Source organism: Bemisia tabaci, chromosome 5 (genome assembly GCF_918797505.1).
Source record: "Bemisia tabaci chromosome 5, PGI_BMITA_v3".
Lineage (NCBI taxonomy): Eukaryota > Metazoa > Arthropoda > Insecta > Hemiptera > Aleyrodidae > Bemisia > Bemisia tabaci.
In genome coordinates this window covers 8,412,625-8,436,345 of record NC_092797.1, presented here as the reverse complement: position 1 = coordinate 8,436,345, position 23,721 = coordinate 8,412,625, and the positions used below count along the sequence as shown (strand labels likewise).

General features: G+C 39.1%; 1 protein-coding gene across 1 annotated transcript; it reads left to right on the top strand.

Annotated features, from left to right (window-relative positions):
• Positions 1 to 1,993: 1,993 nt before the first annotated feature.
• Positions 1,994 to 23,383, top strand: LOC109034848 (uncharacterized). The gene is made up of 10 exons (XM_019048219.2): positions 1,994 to 3,028; positions 4,887 to 5,060; positions 8,147 to 8,252; positions 12,191 to 12,343; positions 16,405 to 16,540; positions 17,496 to 17,623; positions 18,405 to 18,530; positions 19,780 to 19,944; positions 20,893 to 21,120; positions 22,849 to 23,383. Exons 1-10 carry the CDS (start codon positions 3,020 to 3,022, stop codon positions 22,968 to 22,970), a joined length of 1,347 nt encoding a protein of 448 aa, XP_018903764.2. The 5' UTR covers positions 1,994 to 3,019; the 3' UTR covers positions 22,971 to 23,383.
• The last annotated feature ends 338 nt before the right edge of the window (positions 23,384 to 23,721 follow it).

The following is a 23,721-nucleotide window of genomic DNA, read 5'->3' as shown; positions in this document are numbered from 1 at the left end:
GTTTTAAAAAAGTGAGGCAGGAATTCTAGAACATCGCAAAGCTAGATACGACGTTTGGAAGTTTCACCATCGATATGATTTTATGTGTAAAATTTTTTTTATAAAAAATTTAATCTGGAGAGAACAGCTTAGGAGTCAAGTTCAGCACCCTTGAAAAAGCTCTTATCGTTCAATTGATGATCTTGAACTTGAGACACTTGCATTTTTCTAATCGCCGTCTAAAAGTTAAGCCTTTTAATTGCTTACTTTTTGCTTGAGATATTTTTTTTTAAATCCGACACGACTCATATATTTGGAAATGAAAACAGAAGGGTTTGACAGTCTCAAGTACTATTAATTTTTCCACCCACATGAATGAGAGACAATAGGTAACAATAGAACTTTATGGTGTGTTATTTTTACGCTCAGGCATTGAACTTGAAATTTAGACTTTAACTGTAAACCTCAGACTTTGATTTGCCCTCTTTTTAAACGATTCAAATGTTTGGGTATTTTTTTTTTTTTTTTTAAAAAAAGTCATAAAAAATTAGTTTCTTCAATAAAATTTTTAATTTAAATATCACCAGACATAAATTTTACTAAAATAAAAAACAAAAAGGTATTTTTTAATTATTTTTTTAGAGTTTTAAAAATACATTTCAATAGTTATTTGTTACCGTGGGATCTCATTTCTGCACCAACCGCACGCATTATTCTTTGATTATATTGCTGGATTGAGAGACTGATTTTTATCGCTGAGTTAATGTTCATTTTGTTTCTCGTTTCCAGCCGGTTTGGCCTCACGAGCAGGTTACGTTGCTCTAAATGAATTTTAGCAACCATCTGAACCAACGAACTACAGTTCGTTCGGGTGACGAATTTCACTTCTTTTTTGGAGACATTGTGCAAGTTTAGATTGTTCATTTATTCTGAAGATTTTTTCATTGCATTGCGCGCGAATAATAGAGAGAATGTTGTTTTTCCTGCGGATACCCTTCCTAGGTCCGACTTCACCGTGCGTTATTAGCGGTGCGTGACCGTCTCAACGGACCAAAGAGCATCAGAATTTAACACTTAGAAATAAGCAGTGGCGTGGCGTGCTGCGATACATCGATTTATTATCTGCCATCCAAACCAATGGAAAAGGATCGATAAATAGCGTGTTTGCAACGAACACGTTAATAATCGATTCTTTACCATAGCTTTAAATGGGAAATATCGATAATCGATTGTTCACGCCTCGCCTCTGGAGGTAAGCTCCGTTTGCATCCGAGACTTCGACTTGTAAACTTATGCTTGCTTAAATGCACAATTTTAAATGATAGTGATGGCTGTTATCATGAGTGATACAAAATATGATGAAAAAATTCGTCCAAAAGACAGTGTCCGATACATCATAGGAGTAGAGATATTAACACATTTCGAAAAAGGAAACTACAATGGATGACGTCATCCACTACGTTAGATTCATCCACGATTTCCTTTAGGTACCTAACTGCCTCATCAATTGATTAAGTAAGACTGACACTTATGGCACGTATTATTCGCCATAAATCAACAACGAGATAAAGGTGACAGAAATTATGAGCACCAGGTGGCCGATTATTTAAATTAATAGAAAAATATAGTGGACAAATAAAGACAAAAAGGATGTGGAGGGATCCAGTTGTTGGAAGCGAGTGGTTGCAACGGACAAAGGAGGTAGGTAATAAACTAATTAACGGCACCCCACGAGAGACCCTATCCCATCAGGTTTACTCCCATCGGGGTTAGTCCATCATTTTTCCTCTCGCCTAAGGGAACCACCCATTTCAACCGAGGATCGCTACATACTCCCTAAGTCTTCTTTGTCTATCTTCTTTGTCTATCTCTTTTTCTACCAATTTCAATATCAGCCCGCAGATATATCACATTCTTGGGATAAAAGGAAAAGGAAAAGTCCTATTCTGTAAAAAGGCCTTGCGACCTAGAATGTCTTGCACTTATGTACTACCTCAAATCGATCATGTATAACTTCCACGAGAAGCGTGTATCAGCCTAGATCGAATATGGCGAAAAAAAGTTCACACCTACAATCATGCAAGGTGACATGGTTTCAAGAAAAATAAAATCTTGAAATTTCATGTGAAATATTTCATGAAATTTCAAAAATTTATGAAAGATATTGAAAAATACCGATTCCTTTTCATGTTTCACAAAATGTAAAAATTGTGACTTTCCTCGATTTTTGTGTATTTGAGTGCGGGTTACTAACTCTGGCCCCTGAAAAATATGAAATATTTCACAGCCTCGTGAAATTTCATGAAATATTTAATTAAAATGTCATATATTTCATGTTTTTCTTACGTTTCATGCCACCGTGCCTACAATTCTTGACTGTTAATCATTTGGACGTATTTCTATCAAACAGACCTATGTGCAGGTGAGGAATATGGGGTGTGCTCGTTAGTTCTCTGGCCGTAAGAGTGAATGAGAATAATAAAGCGCCCGTGACGTCAACGGAGATGGATGCTGTCGTCGCGGCTATTCGTAATGGTCATTAACTCATGAGCCCTTTCCACAACGCTCTCGTGCCATGCCCGCGGCTCATGAATACCGCATTCAGTTGGCACACAGTTCGGTTTGCTGAATTTTAAATCCCGCTTTTCTAATTCTTCAAAAGGAATCACGCCGTCTTTATTGTTTCTTATGCAGATTTCTAGAGCACACCCCCATATTTCTCACCTGCTCACAGTTCTGTTTGATTAGAAATACGTCCATTTGTAATACACCAGAGAGAATGCCACTTTTTTCACCCATAACTGGCAGCAGAGTGCGTTTTAGAGGGAACCACTTTCCCCGGTAGCAAGCACTGGATGAGCGCACCGGAGCAAACAGTTTTCGAGCATTGTTAGCTCCTAACAATGAGTCGGCACTCGATTTATAAAAGCTTTTCCTATGCGTCGCGGACCCGCAGTTTCGACTTGTTCCCCATTGGAAAGCATCGCTGGACCACCGATGTCTCTGCGGACAGTGCCTTCTCTTTTCCTGTGTTTTTAACATGAGTGTAGTGAGTTTTTCGTTTCGTCTTTGCTTTGCAATTTCGTCGAAATTGCAAAAGTTTAATTCCCTCCGGCAAATTAGGAGGGTGTGGATTTGATTGACATGAATCGATCAACTGCCGATTTGATTCAAAAAGTTTTAACGCTTCACAAGGTTGTCTATCGGATTCACGACTGTCGATCGAATCACGTCGATCGGTTCACGCTTTTATTTTTCGATCGGTTCACGACAATCGAGCCCATACCCTCCGAGAAATTGTATCACTTTAATGGATCAGTTGCGCAAGTCAAAGAATTGTGAACCTTGATATTACTTTTCTATTAGCTAAAAATAATTCTTATAATTTCAGGCTACAAAGTTTGCTTCTTTCGCTTTGAAAATTAAAATATGAGCGAAAGATTCTCAATACCGCACTGCAGATGTGTGGTTTCGCATTTTGGTCATCGATACAGTCTTCCTTCCGAAGCTGAAAGTATGATTATGCCTGACATGCACCTTAATACTGCCGTGCTAAGGAATAACGCCGTGTGAACATTCGAGAGTTGCCAAATTCTCGAATTTATTTTATGAGAAACCTGTGGATATTTTTCCTTGAAATTATCAGGAACTTTAAGTAAAATTGCGAAAAAAATATCTGAAAAATTAGAGAAAAAATATTTACAAATTTTCCCGAAATTTGTGATTAACTAAAGGAAATTTGGCAATGCATGAAGGTTCATTACGGCGTTTTTCCTTAGTGCGGCAGATTACTGGTCCGATTGATTAGTTTTAGTTTGGGAAATATGAAACCGAAAAACTTTGATTCGCCGGGAAAAAAGTGAAGTTGATTTAACATTCTATAAGTAAAAAAAATGTGCGAGAACTTATAAGATGCTGAATTATCCGCTGCATCAGTTACTTCAGCAATGCCAAGATGTAAAACTAACTGCTGTTGTCAGGGCCGGATTTAGGGGGTGGCCACATGGGCCGCGGCCCATGGCGCAAATTTAGGGCGGCAAATTCTGCAATTTTTTAATATAGGTATAAAAATAATCGGATTCAGAAAAGTAGAAAAAGCGACAAAATCCCCATCCCTATAGAGAGTATAGTAATTTCTGATTTTGTCGTCTTTCGGTGATACAAGAGATAGCACCTTTAATTAGTCGATTTAAAGAGAAACCAAACACGCAATTTGACTCTGGAGCGTCGCGGCGCCGAGAGACAATGATGACGAAGACTCTGAGATGAAAAGGAGAAACCCTCGGCGCAGCGGTCGGCATGTAACACATATTAGCGCCTACAAGATTGCATGAATACTTCACGCATTGCGTCAAACACAGTGCGGTCAGCAGCCGTCGCGTCGGCGTGAAACGCATAGCGCCTACAAGACTGCATGAATACTTCACGGATTGCATCAAGCACAGTGCGTTCAGCGCGTCGCGGCGGCGGAGTTTAAAATTATTAAGTCACATTTATGTTTATTCTTTCATATTTTTTCGTTGATTTCTTACAAATTGAAGGCCTGATCCACAGAGAAATAAGTGTACGGAACTTACCTTTCGAGCAAAGTTCCGTGAAATTTTGCTAGTGTTGACACGGCTTTCACAAAAAATGTGCCCAACACGAATAAACGCGTCTTATGCACCCCCTCCCCCCTCTGGCACGTTCACTTTATGGTTTTCATTGATGTTTCAAAACGAATGAAAAGGGAGCGGCAAAATACAGGCGGCTCATGGGCGGCAAGTAGGTAAATCCGGCCCTGGCTGTGGTGGGTAATTTAGCATCTTATAAGTTCTCACACACTTTTTTTACATCCAGAATGTTAAATCAACGTCACTTTTTTTTCGGTGTTTTTGGCGAGCCTCATATTTATTGTTCTGTCTTAGGTTAATAACTGGGTAAAATGGGGTATCTTAGCGAGCATCGTCTGCGGCGTCTCACGTGCGGCTTTCCTCGATTTATTTGGTCTCCAAAACATCATGACCTACCCGCAAAGGAATCCTGCTTATGATCGTCTGGTCCCACCCTACGATCGTCCGGTCCCTGGTTATGATCGCCAGGTAAGTTCTCTTCATTGGACTACATTTTGCAATTCAATCAGTGGCGAAGCGTGAAAGATCGATTATGGATATATATCCCCATTTGAAGCTATGGTAAAGAATCGATTATTAACGTGTTCATTGCGAACACCCTATCTATCGATCCTTTTCCAAATTTTTAAACGGCAGATTAATCGATGTATCGCAAAGCACGCCACGCCACTGAATTAAATCGGTTAGTTACAAAGACGCTCAAGCGCCAAAAATGAGAATTCGAGAAAAACGGGAATAACAGTTTTAATTAGCCCCTTATACATCTCAGAGCTCTAAAATATTAAAGCAATGAATTAATTAATCGCATTATTAATATATATATATATATATATAAAGTCGCTTTATAACGCACTCTGGCGTTCTACGACACCCAAACGCCACATATGCCTGTCTTCCCAGAGGTTATCGGGCAACTGACACCGCAACATCTCTTCGTCAACGCCCTGCCGCCAACCCTTTACGGGACGTCCCCGTCGCCTCTTCCCAGGTGGTACCCAATCCAAAACTTGTTTGGGCAACCTCTCCTCCGACATTCTTTGCACATGTCCATACCAGCATAACTGCCTGGACATGACGTCGTGCACGATATCTTTCTCAACCTTCATCACCTGGCGAATTCTCTCATTACGGACACGGTCCCGTCTCGAAATGCCGGCAGATCGCCGCCAAAAATCCATTTCAGTTGCCCTCAACATTTCTTGCGTTCTTTTCGTCAAAGGCCACACTTCACTACCATAGAGCACGATACTTTTAACGATGGCGTCATATATCCGGTGCTTGTTTGCCTTTGAGATGCTCTGATCCCAGAGCACCCCGTTCAGCATCGCGATGGCTCTCCTGCCCTGGATGATCCTGTCCTTAATTGCTCTATCCATCCTTCCATCCTGATCGAGCCAAACACCGAGATACTTATACTCGTCACACTCTTCGATGCGCCGTCCATCCTCAAGCTCTATGCTTTGCCGTTGATGCGCTGCTCCCACGACCAGCTTCTCTGTCTTGGACACACTAACGTCCATGCCCCATTTCCGATATTCTTCGACCAACTTCCGCGTCATGTAATCTGCATCTTCCTCATCTTGAGCTACAACGATCTGGTCATCGGCAAAGCATAGAGTATAAAGGGTCTGCCCATCAAGGAGTGGAACGCCCATTCCCGCAACCTTATTTTTCCATTCCTCTAAAACGTGCTCTAGGTATACCTTAAATAGTGTTGGTGACAAACAACAGCCTTGTTTTAGCCCTTTTGTGACGAAAAAACCTCCGGACAACTCTCCACGACATTTAATTCTTGCTATCGTCCCGTTATAAAATGATTTAATTGCCCCCACAAGTCCTTTGCTAAAACCCCTTTTTTCCAAGGCTTCCCAAAGCTTCACTAACGGCACGCTGTCATAAGCTTTCTGAAGATCCACAAACACCAAGTGCAGCTCCTGGCTGACCGCCCTTTTCTTCTCGATGACCTGGGTAATGGTGAACAAATGGTCGACGGTAGACCTACCGGCTCTAAAACCAGCCTGTTCTTCGGCTTCCTGGCCGCTCCAAACCTCTTCGACCTTTGCCTTGAGAATTTTACCGTAGACCTTGCTCAAGGTTCCTGTGACCGATATACCTCTGTAGTTGTCGCAATCTTGCTTACTACCTTTCTTATGACTGGGAGTAATCCAAGATTCCTTCCAATCCTTTGGTATTTCGGAACCATGCAAACAGTCTTGCATGAGTTTCCTCAGATGTTCAAATAGTTTACCGGTGCCACATTTTATCAACTCCGCCGGTATATCCCCCAGGTCCAGGAGCTCTGCGAGTTTTCAACTCCCTCACAGCCTTCACTACATCTTGGAGCTGGATCTCCACGCTGGAATCTTCTTTAGTGCTTATGACTCCGCCTTGAAACTCGGGTCGCCTCTCCGTTAATAAATCTTTAAAATAGTCCTCCATCTTGTCAATTGGTATCGGAGATATGATGTCGCGCATTTTATTCCGTCGCAACCCTTTGATCACTTTCCAGCCTTCCGTACTTTTCCGGCCTCCAAGGTAGGTATTTATCTTCATGCAGCTTTCTTCCCAAGCCTCATTCTCCTTCCAAGCATTATTAATTCATCTGTTATTTAAAACGGGTCGGTCAACACAGTTTCTACTATTTTTTTCGTATTTTTATATCTGGCGCTTTAGCCCCTTTGTAACTGACCGATTCAATTTGGAATTAAAATATTCGGCTCATCCGTAAAAACACTTACTACGTACAGCTTTACGTAACGCCGTATAGCCTTCAGGCGTTGCCAGATTCCCCTCAATAAAAACCGAACTATCTGGTAAAAATTGTTAATGTTTTACTTCAAATTTTCAGACGATTTTGTTCGCAATTTGATCTAAAATATCTGAAAATTTCACTGGAAAAAAAAACACATTGGATCTAGAGTCCAGACTCTTAAAAACATTGACAAGAAAAAATATTCTTGATTCAATCGGATTTTTGCTTGAATCAAAACGAAATCCGCTTAAATTAAGAGGCTTGGTTCCTTGATTTAAGCTAGATTCTGATTGAATCAAGAGTACTTTTTCCTGTCGATGTTTTTAAGAGTCTGGACTCTACATCCGATGTGTTTTTTCCAGTGTTTAAGAAAAATATGAGTAACTTTCTTAAAAAAAAATACATCATCAATCTGGGAGAATTTGGCAACTCTCGAATGTTCTTACGGCGTTTTTCCTTAGCACGACAGTACAGATGGTACACATGTGTGTTCATCAGATCTATGTGAGAGGAAACAGGCAAATGGGTTCTCGCCAAACAAGATAAAAGGATTTGATTTCGTAAGACTGGATTCCATCAGGAAGCAGCTTGATTATTATATCTTCAGATCAGATTTTTTTTTCATAAATCTTATAATAAGATAGATGAAAATAAAAAATCTAATTGTCCTTACGGCTTCAGACGAAAATGCGAAAAGACAACATTTTGTGTGATCTTCTTGGACACTATTCGATTCTGTTCGATACATTTTCGGGCAATTCTTGTCTTAAATTCCTAAAATGGGTTGGCCATTATTTTACAGGCGACGGACAGGGGCAGTAACATTTATCTGAACACACCTTACAACGTGAGTCTCATCGCTCCACCGCCGCCGCCCCCACCACCGGACTACAATCGAGACAGCAGATGTGAGTATTTAAATCTATTAAAAATATCGATGATATATCGATTATATCGAGGCAAGCTGTCTTACAAAGAATCGATTGTTTTACATAAATTTAAATGGAGGAAAAACAGTGTTGCCAACTTTCATGAATCACCGGTACCCACAAGAGGTAGTTTAATTCTCGCAGAGCTGTTAAAAGTTCTTTTTACGAAGTTCCATGAAATTTTGCATCTCTGAATGCAGAGTAAAATCTGATCGATGAGGTCATAGCTAACTGTGCAAAAAAAGTAGATTCTGCTCCTTATTAATATTGTTTAGGGTTATTTGTCAGCTTTATACGTTTCGGCGTAGCATGCACACTCGATCGCTATCATTTCAAAATGTTGAAATGTTTAAATATGAGCAATTGATCTCATTTGAGGATAGCTGCAAGCGTCGCGTCCTCTCAAAATGGACTACATTCCGCAATTGGGAACTACAATATCTGGCTCATCCGTAAAAACACTTATGTGCATAAGGAAACTAATGATTGCATACGTTGATCCAGAACTGAGTCAGAAATTATAGTTCCTGGTTGTAAAATTAATGTAAACTTCAAATATGGTTTGTATGAAAATTCCAGTATACAAAGTAGTATGTCTGTGAAACTTCCAAACCACGCATCTCGTCTGTGGTGTTTAAAAATCTCCTGACCAATTTTTTTGGAGGAGAGGAAACCAAAATCATCCCTTTGAAGTTTTCTCAGAATATGCTTCGCACAGAGAAAAAAAACTTGAGGAAATTTCTAAGAACTAACTTTGAGTAATTCTCCACTTTAAAAATGAAGTATGAAAGGAAGTCTTGTAACGTCGCAAATCGAGATACGAGGTTTGGGAGTTTCACCAGGCAATCAGCAATCGTCAGCAATAAACGAGCCACTAATGATAAATGGAATTCATTCTAGAATTAGAAACTACGATATCTGGCGCATTGGTAAAAACACATAAGGGCATTAGGAAACAAATGGTGCGTACATTGTTTCTAAACTGAGCCAGAGATGGCAGTTCCTAATTGCAAAATGTAGTCCAAATATAAGACAGAAAACTCAGAAATAAAAGGAACAAGAAGAGAGCACTGATTATTTTCTATTCAGTGGCGTGGCGTCCATAGGTTCGCAGTGTTCGCCGAACACCCTAAAATATTTTGAAACAATTAATAAATTATGGCTAAGAATGTGGGAAGGCAATATAATACTCGAGAATACAGATAGTAGATCGCAAATAAGTATCGGGCGCTTGGCTTCCGACAGCGGCATGTGGCGCGGCGGAGAGAGAAAATCCTTTGACGCGTGGTCCGCACCGGCTACCGAACCTGGATGATCTGCGTACGGTGAGGAGAGAGAACCTGGGTGCAATGATGAAGGGGCAAAGGGTACACGAGAGAGGAGAGGCACCGGCGCGCGGCGCAGAGCGGAGCGTGAGCATTGGGTTCGGAGACAAGTGCGGACCGCGCTCGCGGAGGGAACACAGCAGAGAGAAAAGGGAGGGGAAAAGAACGAGAGAGGAGAGCCGCTCATCAGTCCAGCTGTTTCCTATAGCAGTGGTCCGCAGGGGTTTGCGAACCGCCGAATTTCCTCTATGCCGCGATTCGCCCTCCGCTTCCCCCCTTGCGCCTGCGGGCCGCATCTCCCAGTTTCCCAGTCTCCCTCTCCCACCTCTCTCTGCAGGTGCGTGTTGCGAAAATACGTTATCATTTAACAAAATAAATTACAGGAAACGATCGGTAAAAAGAACAAAATTTCAATGACAATTTACCGGCACAATTTTCACCAGAAAGGGTTAAAATCGTGTTCTTGCGGCTTCATTTTTTAAAAAGTTTCCGGGGGAGGCCCCCCGAACCCCCCTTTAAGGAAGGGGAGTGAACCTTTCTGAACCCCCCCCCTCCCTAAAGTTAACACTCCTACCGAACGCCTACCGGATATAGTCACGCCACGCCACTGTTTCTATTGAACTAAACTGACAGTTTTTTCGTCCGTTAATGCATGGTAGTAACTGTTTGTACATTCGTTTTGCACGATCTTGTAAATTATTGAATCAGTGATTTTAATTGAGGAGCTTTCCGGAGAAAGGGCACATAGCAAAAAATCGCATTTGAGAAAAATGCATTTTAGGTCTCCATCATTACTTTCTGACCACTGCTGGTAACTTACAGCGCTCCGTGGACTCCTGATTTCGAACGTAAGTCACAGTAAATGGCCATAGAGTAATAACGGAAATTTCAGATGTATTTCTCTCGAACGCGATTTTTCGCTATATTCACTTTTTCCGGAAAGCTCCTCAATTGCGTCTCGGTCGAATAGGCAACTAAACTAACCAGGTGACAAAACGTGAGGTATCATGCAAAATGAAGGGTTCCAAGTCCAATACAATCTCCACTATGCTGATGTAAAGTACTGCGATTTGCCAAGACATCACATAAATGAACCGGCAGGCGGTGCGAAATTAAGGACGCTTGATTAAAATGCTTAAAAGTAGTGCGATTGATCTCCCCGTCAAATTTCCCTCCTTAACCTAAAGAAAACCTCCTTAAAATTTATTATGTGACCGAATAAACATCAGAATTTAAAAAAAAAAGAAATATCCGACCTATCCGAAAGCCTCCTTCCACCGTGCGCCGCGCTGTAACGGCCACAGTCACACATTTCCCCGGAGACTTTAACGCATGTTTAGAAAAGTAGTCGTTAAATTTTGCTATCATGCGAGCAGACTGTTTGAATTGAAATCAGCCCAACTACTTTCCACGTTGCCTCATTCTCTCTCGTGTTTTATATTTTCAACAGAAAGCTCAAAACAGCAGAAAAACAAAATATCAGAGAAAATTAGGATGTACCTGTATAGTCGGGCTTCGATTTCTGACGGACGCTGTGTCAAACGCCATGAGAACATCCAGATTAGGGCAGTAAATAAGGAACTTTAAAAGCATTTTGAAACATGTTTCTTGACTAAAATTTAACTTAGAACATGATTTGTGTAACGAAAATTACTGAAATCAACTCCTAATCAAGATATTAACGTTTTTATTTTACATTGGTTATGGGAACTTTGAATTGCCCAGTCACAGAAAAACGACTTTTTATACGTGAGCCAAATCGCACACTATAACGGTTTCGGCAGGCTTCTCAATAATCAATGTTCTATTCCCACTCTATACTGTTCAAAATGTGTACAACGCACAGAAGCTGAGCCGAACCGCCGAGTTGAGGTTATCATATTCTCATACCATAGTGACTGTCACAGTGACGTTCAGTGTGCGATTTAACTCAAGTAGATAATTACTTTTTTCTATAAACGAAAAGTTTGAATTTATGCATTAAAAAACGTTAATATCTTAGTCAAGTGCGAATTTCAGTGATTTTCGTTCCAAAAATCGTGCTTTGGATGAAATTTTGGGTATTAAAAATTTATTTAAAATGCTAAAATTCGTACTTATCCACTGATCTTTCGCTGGTAAATTGCCGGCAATTGATGTATCGGTTGTGGCGTATGTTCTCTTTTCTCTCTGATTTTCCTCTGTTTATCAGATCTACTGTGCCACGGAAGAACGCCGTATGGACATTCGAGAGTTGCAAAATTTCCTTTAATAAAATTTATATTATTAAAGAAAGTGGTTAATATTTTTCCTTGAAATTTTCAGGAACTTTAGTTGAAATTGCTAGCAAAATTATCTGAAAAATTATCTAAAAAATATTCCTATGTGTAGCGGGAAATTTGTGTTTTATGAAAGGAAAATTGGCAACTCATGAAAGTTCATACGGCGTTTTTCCTTAGCATGGCAGAGATGGTGTCAAACTTTTCGATCTTTTTTTTTAAAAAAAAAAAAAAAGCTAAGAAGGATAGATTATAGTTGCTCCGCTGATTACAGCCTCTTTTGAGACTCGTGCGAATATTTTGATGAGATAGAAATGTATATTGAGTGTTGCAGTCCTACCTTTATTCTCTGTGGTGAATTTTGACATCCAAGAATGTGCCGCTTCGACGGGGGAGAACGGGACCTGCATGACCCTCGAAGAATGCAGGGGACGAGGAGGAATTGCCAGCGGCCCCTGCGTCCGGACCTACGGCGTCTGTTGTATATGTAAGCATGCTTCCTCAATTTTAATCATTTATCCTTGATTAATAAACCAGAGGCCAAATTTTGTCGGTTCTTTCGTATGGACGTGCAACATCCATCGATGAGTCCGAACCAAAGTCCAAGTCCAGATATTATTACCTATATCAATAACCATAAAAATCACGGAGATTCCATTATGGGATCATGGATTACCAGGATTTTTGCAATTTGATGGTGTGCACTGTGCAATTTCCAGGAATCGCTACTATGCAACTCTCTAGACTCGTCACTGCTCCTTGACTTTTGCACAATACTCCTCAATATAAACTTTCTATGCACGCTCTTCAACTTTTCCGGTAGCGTATGGAGATTGTCGCCTCAAAGGTGTGTGAGTGACACTTTCGATGTGAGAAAACTCGAGTATTTATTGTTCTGGCTAGCTGATATTATTACGCAAGAATGTAAATCGAGGCAATGGTGGTCTATTGAAATTCTGAATTGAATAGTAGAATTACGTAGCATCCTCGCAGGTACCTGCATTAAGAAATATTATATGGAATCACGCAAAAGGCGGGAACTGGAAGTGTATAGAAAGTACGGCGGAAAAACTGACTTGGGTCAAAAGTATCGATCTTTAATTTCTCATAAAGGAGCGTCCATAAATTACGTAGAGCTCTATGGGGGAGAGAGAGGGAGGGGTCGAGGACAGCGGTATGGCTTGTTGTTTAAACGCGTTAGTGATAGGGACCTACGTCACAAAAGCGTTACAGGGGGAAGGGGTGGGTAGAAAAATACCAGAAAAGTACATTACGTAACTTATGAATGCTCCCTAATTACTCGTCCTCTAAAAAAAATCGATTTTTAATTCGATCGATCATGTTAAATTCGAGATACGAATTTTAACGCGAGCTCTATTCCCTATAGAACGCTACACTTTCCGAGGATCACGTGGAAATCCATGTGCTTTTATGTCAGAGAAGCGACGAGATGATGGAACTGAGCGGTTTTGTGGAAGAAGATCGTATCATTCGTATCCACCAAAATATATATATATATTTATTTTTTACTCAATTGCTCCGATCATACTCGCAAAACCGTGGTCTTATTATGATTGTAGTCCTGGTGATATGTGGAACATTGGTCAATTTTTTTGAGCAAAAATATGAAGAAATCAAATTTTTTCATGTATCATCTGAACCTGACTTTTTTTTCATTCTTCAAAAAAAATCAGTGAGAAAATTACAGAAATTTGAAAAATTACAACAATTAAGAAATTACACTCTGACTTCCACCGGTAACGTCCGTTGGACATACATCGGTCAGCAACACGTTCGGCCTTGTCTCTGCGGGACGTTTTCATGGGATTTGTCCCAAGTTCGAATCGCAGGAATGAAACTTCTGGGATTTTTCCCAGTTACCGTCTCCACGGGACGGGGCTCATACAGTCCTGCGACTAGTTTTCGCGGGAAGATAAATTGGTTAAAGTCGAGTGTTTAACCGGGATTAAAATAATAATTGCACTCAATTGACAATTAGACACATTATTTTAACTACACAAACATTAACAATGTAGTAATGAATAAAATATCGCACAATTCGTTATCACTTCTTCTTCTTCTCTCAGTGGGTCCTAAGGGTACAAGTACCATACTTGGTACTGGGAAAAATATTGATTAACTCAATATTTTTCCCAACTTTTTTTTTTTTTTTTTTTTTTTTTTTTTTTTTTTTTTTTTCTTCTTCAGGGACATTCCCCATCTGACTTTATTCAGTTGTTTTTCCCAACTTGGTAAGTAGGATTTTTCCCTGGGACAAATCTCGTGAAACGGCTCGTGGATACAAGGCCTAAGAATCAACGGATTAACATTCGAAACATTACTGTAGCTCGTTACGCCCTTCTTCTAAATAACCCGTTCAAATGCCAAAGGTCATTGGTCCAGACTTTCGATGTTGAAGGTCAGTGAAAGTTCAGCACTGTTATCACATTCAAAGCCCGAACTGGGTCACCTAATTTTGCAGAAGAATGTACGGTTAGACCAAGGATCACCGTGCATTACTGTGCGTATATAATAATTTTCGGTGGCTGAAGCTCCATGACTGTCCATATTTCATCTTTGAGCGTAATTGTTACTTATCTCCGGCCAGTGCATGACGCTGTCAGATGGAGTGAATACGAAAATACTGGTATCTAGTGCGTAACGGCTGAAGGTTGAGGGATACGGCTCAGTTGCTACGAGTGCGCCTGGACTGCTCACACGGGATGACGCGACGTTGCTAATTTTAGCCATTTACACACTATTTTTGCGTTCATGCGATAAATTACTTATTTCGCCTCTCCTCTGGCGTAGGGGCGTACTGCTTTGCTATGGAAGAACGCCGTATGAACATTCGAGCGTTGCCAAATTTCCCTTGATGAAACATGTATTTTTAACAACATTCTTGCATATTTTTCCAAATTAAATTGCGTACAAAATTGTCTGAAATTGTTAGAAAATAATATTCGCAATATTCCCAGTAAATTCGGCTTTTATTGGAGGAAACTTGGCAACGTCTGAAGGCCCATACTGCGGTCTTCCTTAGCAAGGCAGCATATCTCTATTTCCATATGAGCCGCGAACAGCAGAGAGTTATATACTCCCAGGGTTCATGCGGAAATTAAGATACGCCCTTACGTCCTGACGTAAGGGCAAGCAAGGTGCCAGCAGTTGCGGTTAAACTTAAAGTTACCTAATTATATTTGAAGAAATTATATTGATTATTAAAAAGATATTAATGAACCAAACTGTAAATAAGTAAAATTTTTAAATTTTGAAAAACCTTATCAATAAAAATATATATACGTGTATATTCATCGTGTCATGGAGTGACGATTTTTCATGAGCCAGGCGAAATAAGCCATAAAGAGAGGATGGGGAGAAAGAGGAATGCAATAACGGAACTACAGCGAAGAGGAGTTAATTCTACGCAAAAAACGCCCCCATATCGTCGCCTTTCGGCAAGAAGATCACAAGCGTCATTCGACGTTTAAAAATTTCCGCCGCCATTTTATGTTTTTACACAGAATTTGTTCAACGAAGCTGTCCGAAAATTTCACTGAATTTTCTTTGTGCTGCCGATAAAATCCAGTGAAATTTCCAAACCAATTCAACCAACAATTTGTCTGTAAAAAAATAAAATGGCGGTGGAAATTTTGAAACATCGCATGGCGCTGGTGATACTTTGGCCAGAAGATGACGATATTTTTGAAAAATTGATCCCCAGGAAGCAAATCAAATCCAGAGGACGAGAAAAAGTGAATTTAGAACAAACACCGTTTCACAGTATAACGGCAATGTTGTTCACTTTGGAATAATGAATTCATTCAAATGCTTTTAGCGTTAAAACGATTGCTACTGTATCGAAGTGTTGTGTACATTGCGTGTCCACTAATTGAAGGGGTTTGAAAATTATTGCGATAAAATCGAAATAAGTTGCACTTTTTTTCATTGCATATTGTATATATCGACGGTGAAAGTCGGCAATCACATAACTCGGTTTGCGACGCGACGTCGCAGACTTCCTGTCATACTTTATTTTTAAAATGGAAAACTACTCAACGGCAATTCTTTAAAACTGTCATGATTTTTCTTCTCAATGCGAAGAAAATTCTGCAAAAACTTCAAGAAATAATATCAATTTGTTCTCCTTTAAAAAAATTACGTAGAGGCGGAGATTTTCAGACACCGCAAACGAGTTATGTGATTGCCGACTTTCACCGTCGATATATTTCTTATTTTCCTAATGAAAACTCAAATTATTGATTATTTTAAATCAACATTTATTGACCAAATGATTCAGTAATATTGCAGTTTTACGATTTAAAAAAAGTGCAGTTTTATTGCATTATTGCAACTTTATTTCACAATTTTTGTCGCACTATACTTTTTGGTTAGAATGATCTCCGAAGATTTTTTCTAGACTGCACTTCAATAAATGAGTGCAACATGAGTGCCTACGCCTAACAAAGCATGCTGAGCACTCTACGCGCCGAAAGAGTATTTATTTCTAGAAATAGGTACACTGACGATTCTTGCGTCAATTTTCAGTTGTTGCAACGTGCGGTCAAACTACGGCAGATAATTGCACATACTTCGTCAATACTGGGTACCCATCAGCGTACGATGGAACAGGCTCTTGTCAACTCACCGTCCATAAAGCTCGACCAGATATATGTCAATTTCGGTAATTATTGTTTTAACACGTTACTAGACAAATATCATAAAGTCTACCCAATTGAATATATTTATTAAATAAATTGATAATATCAGAGTTCAATATTTTAAGTGTGTGTGTGTGCACGTTATCAGAACGAACAAAAATAGTGTAAGAAGTAAGATAAGACGATAGGGTGTGAGGAGTATCAAAAGTTAACCGACTTCCGTTAAAGTTTGTAAGTTCCGTTAAAGTTCAGTTACGGATTTTATTTATCTTTTAATCGCTGATAACTGCGCTCTATGCTCGGTTTACGTTTTTAGATAAAGGAGTATTTGCCCTCTTTGTCCAGACATGGCACACTTTCAGTCGAAAGGACAAGAAAAAATATAATGCCAGTTTTGAACATCAATTCATGAAGCATTTTTTATATTTCCTCGCCGCTCCAAACCGAAATAACTGAGGAAAGTAGTTGTCTATTATAATCGAAACTCACTTCTTAAAAAGGGAAAAATCCAAAAGCTCGCGAGCCCTGGCTTTCTTTTAATGTCTATAGCTAGTCACATTGTCATATGTTAGACGTGTCTTGTTCGCATGACCAATGTTAAAATCAATATGTATATTTTGACGTGCAAAAGAGGCAATACTCCAAATACCCATGAGCCACGATATAAATTATTACCAACGGAGGTCAGGACTCATGAATTTTCGGACATTCGGCTTTCTAAAATAACACAATTCAATTTACCAACCTTCCCGTAAATTGAAGAACTTTTGTTCAGTGCCCACATTCTAAAAATATGTAGGCGCCTTCTTGACATTGGTCGCAAAATAATATAAGCTCTCAAAATCAACTATATTAAACTTAAACCGTAAAATAGCGAATTGTTGTCAAAACAGCTTCAAAATAAGTACTGTCGGATCTTTCCTTGCTCATACAAATCTTAACGAGGGACAAAATTGAATTAAAATTTTTGTGTCCCAGGTTAGATTTTGAGCAGTTTACAATTCAAGGTCCAGAGCAAACTCATCACGTCTGCAACAGCGATCAATTTTTAATATCAAGCGGAGGTCCTATTAACGCCATTTGTGGCGTTAACACCGGAAATCACAGTAAGTTGTTAATGTTCACAAATCTTTGCATGTCTCTTTTTTGATGACTGAAGGTGTTTCGCCTTCATTTGAAGAATTAGGCAAAAGCATACATCCTAAGCGTCATGATCATGATAGTGCTTCCTCACCGATTTACCTGCTTTTTTGTGTTCTTACGATAATTTGCACACCTAAATCTGATGCCGTGCATTTTTCAAATTGACTTCAACGTCACTCAAAATTTTATGAGTTTTGATCACTTAAAGTAAACTTGGCTCTAGATTTGGCCATTGGAGAAAATCATTATGATTTTTTTTGCTCGCACAGGTATCTAATGCAGGCTAGAGAACTTATTTTATCGCCTGCGGTAGCGTTGTAAATTGCCCACTGAGAAAATGCATAATACTCAAAAAATATTGATGCATTTGTTGCTTTCATTAAGAATAATACTCACATGATGATTTTGACAGTAGGATGGTGAAAAATTAGTGAAAATTTTAAGAGATTTTAATCAACTGATTTTAGCTTCTGCTGGTTTAAATATTCAACAGCAATCCCAAATCTATGTTGTGGCTTTGGATGCGTGTTTTTGCTCTCACAGAACTTTCGCTGCTCAAGAATTTTCGAGTTGATAGTTTATTCTATCACTTATGACCTGGAGCATTACTCATCTGTAGGGTAGAAATAAGCCATTTTTATACTTAAATTTACGTTATTATGATTGTCGGTCAAAATTGACGCTTTAGTTTAGTACTTAATTTATGTATCATAGATGAGTTATGTGTTTATGTTGTTATTTCAGTGTACATTGATGCCGGCTCTGGCGCAAGTAATCCTGTTACATTGACCTTTGTTACCAGTGGTCCTAAATTTCCCAGGACGTGGAAAGTTAAGATTTGTCAAATCCCATGCAACTCAGTCTACAGAGGTATGTTTTGTAATTATTTTTTTTTTTTTTTTTTTTTTTTTTTTTTTTTTTTTTTTTTTTTTTTTTTTTTTTTTTTTTTTGAGCCTGTATCACAAATCAGTGATAGACCACTTTGCAGGCTTAATTGATTCATAATTGAAAAACAATAAATCTGTAACTTGATTCGAATGGTCCCTTGTCAGTCTTTTTCCTTCTTCGCCTGAGAACCGGCTTTCAAATTCTAGAATGGTATAAAATTATAGGGAAAGGAGAGCTCCAGGTGAAAAAATAAAGTATCCTGCTGCTCAACACAGTGGTCTTGAAGAAAGAAAAAAAATGCAACACAAATGTACTCAAAAACGGTTTTCAGGGGGTGAGTCTATGGTACGCGTGGACTTAAAATCGCGAAAAATCAAAATCTTGGCAGATCCTAATTTCGAGATATCGCCCTGTGAAATTTTCATAGTAAATGCAAGTTTCCCACTGACTTTAATCAGCTTATTTATTTATTTGTCCATTTAATCGGTGCTAATCGGTCCACGTTTTTATTTTTCGTTCGATTCATGTCGATCGAATGTATACCCTCACGTTACATGCAGACTACCTATCATACGCTTTTTCGCCTTCTACTGTGTCTGCAGCAATTGTTGTTACGAATATGTTGTGCGTGCTGATTTCAGCGCATTACATACTCGACTCCCTGAAGGCGTTTTATATGCACAAGTAGCGCGATCTGTCGGAGAACGAACGTGGTAGGGATTGAGCGATTCGTTAAATCTTACTTCTAATTTTCTCCAACAGAGTGCTTTACTTTCGCACATTAAACGCCTTCAGAGAGTCAAGTATGTAATGAGCACAGATCAGCACGCACAACGTATTCGCAACAACAATTGCTGCGGGCGCAGTTGAAGGCGCATTGAAAACAACCGTGTAATACTCGTTGAAAAACATTTTAGCTCTTTTATTAAGATTGTTACCAATAGAGAGTTGTATTTTATAGTATTTTATAGTATTTTATAGTATTCTGTATTTTAAAGCCATGTAATTAATTTCTTTTTCTTCAAAAAAATAAAATAGAATTGTAAATTTTGAAACACTTTGAAAAATTTACACACAAGTGTAAATTTTTCACAAATCCACTTTATCCATCTATATCTCACACAAAAACTAATGTGGCCGCTCTCAACTTATTCCTCGGAATAATTTAAGTATATACTGGACATTATTGGTCGCAGCTTTGATTGATTATTCACTGTATCGCTGTTTACAGCTGAGGAAGGGTGTTTGCAATATTACACAGGTGTTTCGGGCACCATTAAATCATATAATTATGAGCCTGCGACGGGGCTACAACTTTCAAATCAAGACTACACCATGTGTATCCGAGCAGAAAGAAATTTCTGTGGAATACAATATTCAGCTTGCGCAGACCCAGGTGAGGAAAAATTGGTTTATCAATTGCATCAAATACTTTTTCAGTTTTGTTAAAGAGAAGGGCTCATGATTTGAGTATGAATGATTACTGCACGTAATCAAACTGCACTCGAAAGATCTTTTCATGTTTAATTTTTATTGTGAATGTCTGAGTAAAATGCACGTTTCATTCAGACGTTACCAAATTTTCTTAGGCAAATCACGAATTTTTGGAAAAATATGTAAATATTTATCCTTTGATTTTTTAGACATTTTTTTGTAATTCGATCCAAAGTGTCAGACAATTTTAAATATTCATGACTTTTTAAAAAAATAAGCACTTTGTGAGAGGAATTTAGCAACATTTGATTGCTCATTCGACGTTTTTTCTAAGCACAGCAGCATTGTCCTCTACTTGGGAGTTTTGACGATGAAACTTGTCTATCGGTGTTCAATTTTCCACTTGTTTTGGTGGTCCCTTCTTTTGTCCGTAGATCATTGAACTCTCAACGCTCTTAACTCCCTATTTACCGCCACCTTTACTTGGACTCCATTTTCCAATTGGAGCGCATTAAACAGAGGAACCAAGCCACATCAGCTATTGCCAAATTTAATTTGGCAACTTAATTTTATGCATGAAAACGGCTGTGCGGATTTTTGTGATAATTTCAGTGAATTTTCTCCAAAGTACGAAGCAAATTTCTTAAAATTTTCAAAGGAATCCGCAGAAACGTTCTCTCGTAAAAAATTAAATTGCCCCGTTAAATTTGGCAATAGCTGATGTGGCTTGGTTCCTTTCTGTTAAACGCGGTCCAATTGAACTTGAACTACAATTTCTGGCTCTTAACGTAAAAACACTAATGTACATAGGGAAACTAATGGGGTACATACGTTGTTTCTAAATTGAGCCAAAAATTGTAGTTCCTAATTGTAAAATGTAGACCATTTCATATTTTTAAATGCTTCACAGTGAACAACAGATCGCATGCTTTCACTTTAACCGGGAACACACTGGGTCAAAACCCGGTGGCCTCTCAACTGGGGAGCACTGGGCCGAACTCGTGCAACATGGATTGGCTCGTCATACCGTGCACGTCGAACACGGGTCGGATCAGCACCTCGCAAACTACTTGCGTCGACCGACTCTGCGGGGGCACATTGAGCGCTGAGATCTCAACTATAGCTTCAACTATTTACAGTAAGTCTTATTTCGGTGGCATAAGTGCGAAACCACGAATCTCCATTGCGATGTTTCAAATTTCCTCTCAGATAAATGTATAAAAAAGGAATGAGTTAACCCTCTATGGCATGAATAAATTTTGGATCTCAGATTCTAGGGGACACTAATCTATTTTGTAGCTTGCATAAAAAATAGAGTACCAAATTTGTTTTGTCAAAATTTTAAAGTTAAAGGAATCAATTTTTCGAAAAAAGAAAAAACTAATGAAATTTTGCAAAATCGTGGCATAGGGGAAAAATTCAACTTATAAAAACCCCGAAAATACGTTGTGACGAATTCGTAATGCTATGCAATAGAGGGTTAACTTTATAAATTGAAATTTAAACAGAGTGTTCTGTTAATAGAAGAGAAAAATCAAGGAGCTTTTTAAGAAATTACGTGGACTAGTTTTTCAAAGAATTGTAAAGTATGACAAGAAATCTGCAACGTTGCAATCGGAGGTGCATGGTTTCGCACTGTGGCCATCGATATTTTGAGCAACCTTGACTCTAACTTCTTACAAATTTCAAAAATACGAGTAAGAGACGCCTCGAGGCGCGCTGACGACGGCGTGGAGATACAACTATTCATGCTCGATGGATGGCCGTGTTGCGTCTCCAAAATTGAAGGCGCGAGGCATGAACTAGCAACTCTCCGCTCTTTGCTGTCAATGAGGTGTCACTCTGATTCTGCAGAGAAGTAAAAAAACGAGGCCCGATGAATACGTCTCTCCTATATTTTGCTGATTTGCTCGCATAGCCCTTGAAGTACCACTACTAAAAATTTAATAAGACAAATGGAGCCAACACAACATGACAATAAAGCAAGAGAAGCGGCGCGCGCTCCGATGACGGCGCAGAGATACAACTATTCGTGCTCGATGGATGACCGTGTTGCGTCCCCAAAATTGAAGGCGCGATGGCGTGAGGCATGAACTCTCCACGTTCCGCTCTGTGCTGCCAGCTCTGTCAGTCGCTCAAATTCGGTAGAAAAGTAAAAAAACGAGGCCCGAATACGTATCTCCTAAATTTTTCTGAGTTACTCGCGTAGCCCTTGAAGCACCACTACTAACAATATGACAAACGGAACCAACACAACATGACAATAAAGCAAGAGAAGCGGCGCTCCGATGACGGCGCAGAGATACAACTATTCGTGCTCGATGGATGACCGTGTTGCGTCTCCAAAATTGAAGGCGCGATGGCGTGAGGCAAGAAATCTCAACGTTCCGCTCTGTGCTGTCAATGAGGTATCACTCTGATTCTGGAAAGAAGTAAAAAAAACGAGGCCCGATGAATACGTCTCTCCTATTTTCGCATGTATTGACACTCCCGATTTTTTTACAATGTACAAGTAGACCTATATCTACAGCTCGTATGTACCGGCCCATCCAACCCTCAGAGCACTTGATTTTTTAGCAAAGCCTCGGGTCAATTGGAGGTATCTGCCAAACAAAACTATGTGCATTAAGACATGAGCCCTGAGACCCATAAGAATATATGCATAACATGGCTCACGTCGTAATGCACATAATTCTGTTAGGCAGAAATACGTACAATTTGATCCGGCTTAAATATCTAAGGGTTTAAATTTGAAGTTGTAAAGATTATCAATTTCTGAACAGACGAGACCTTATTCCACAGTAATAACTCGACTATGTTATAACCTGTATGTGTGTAAACTTTAACGGTGAACTCATTATTTCAGGTAATGTGCGGCCATTTAGAATCTCCTATCACACCAACAATGTTGAATCGCCAACAGACATGGGGAACAGAGGGTTCTGCCTGAATTACATACAGCAACCTTGCACTTCAATCTACAGCTGAGAAGATGAGACCATCATCAGTCAGACTACATTTTGCAATTCGGAACTGACAATCAGTACTATTTTTGGCTCATTTCATAAACATCGCATGCGCCATTGGTTTTTTTGTGCAGATTGGTGATTTGGGAGTGAGCCAAAAATAGTGGTTCCTACTTGCAAAGTGGAGTTCAGTTTTTGAGTTCACAAGAAACGGAATTGACTTGCCTGATCCTACTTAGGTGGATGATTACATTGGCATTTTGTAGGATATCACGCAGCTAGGAATTGAACCATTTTTGTGAGAAGCGATGGGTAGTTAAGTACACTGATATGTTGTCAGACACACCATGTTCAAAGAAACCAGAAATTTGTATAGTTGTTTGAGGTTTTTATCTTTTGTCAATATCTTCATTAGTAAATTTGTTCTTTGAGGTTTTCTAAAATTTATTTTACCTTCTCTCAATTTATCTTCCCGTAATAACTATAACTAACTAAAAGTCTATCTAAGAAATCTAAACTAAAAATATATAAATTAGGTTTTTCACCATTCTGAATAACTTAATTTCCACTGTTAGAGTCCCTTTGCCTGACTCCATTTTAATTTACAAATATATAGGTAGTTTCTGAGAGAAAATTGCGGCTGCCTCGGACTTAAAATTACAAAATTTAATAGCTCCTCACTTGGAAGGAGGCAAACTATCAAACAAACTGAGTTTGGATCGAGTCTTATCACCTCTTTTGATTTAGACACCAAAATTATTTTAATTCTAAAG

Coding starts and splice junctions, on each gene's coding strand:
- LOC109034848 (XM_019048219.2), top strand. Junction 18,531..19,779: donor ATGCAACTCAGTCTACAGAG/GTATGTTTTGTA, acceptor CGCTGTTTACAG/CTGAGGAAGGGTGTTTGCAA. Junction 19,945..20,892: donor TTCAGCTTGCGCAGACCCAG/GTGAGGAAAAAT, acceptor AATGCTTCACAG/TGAACAACAGATCGCATGCT.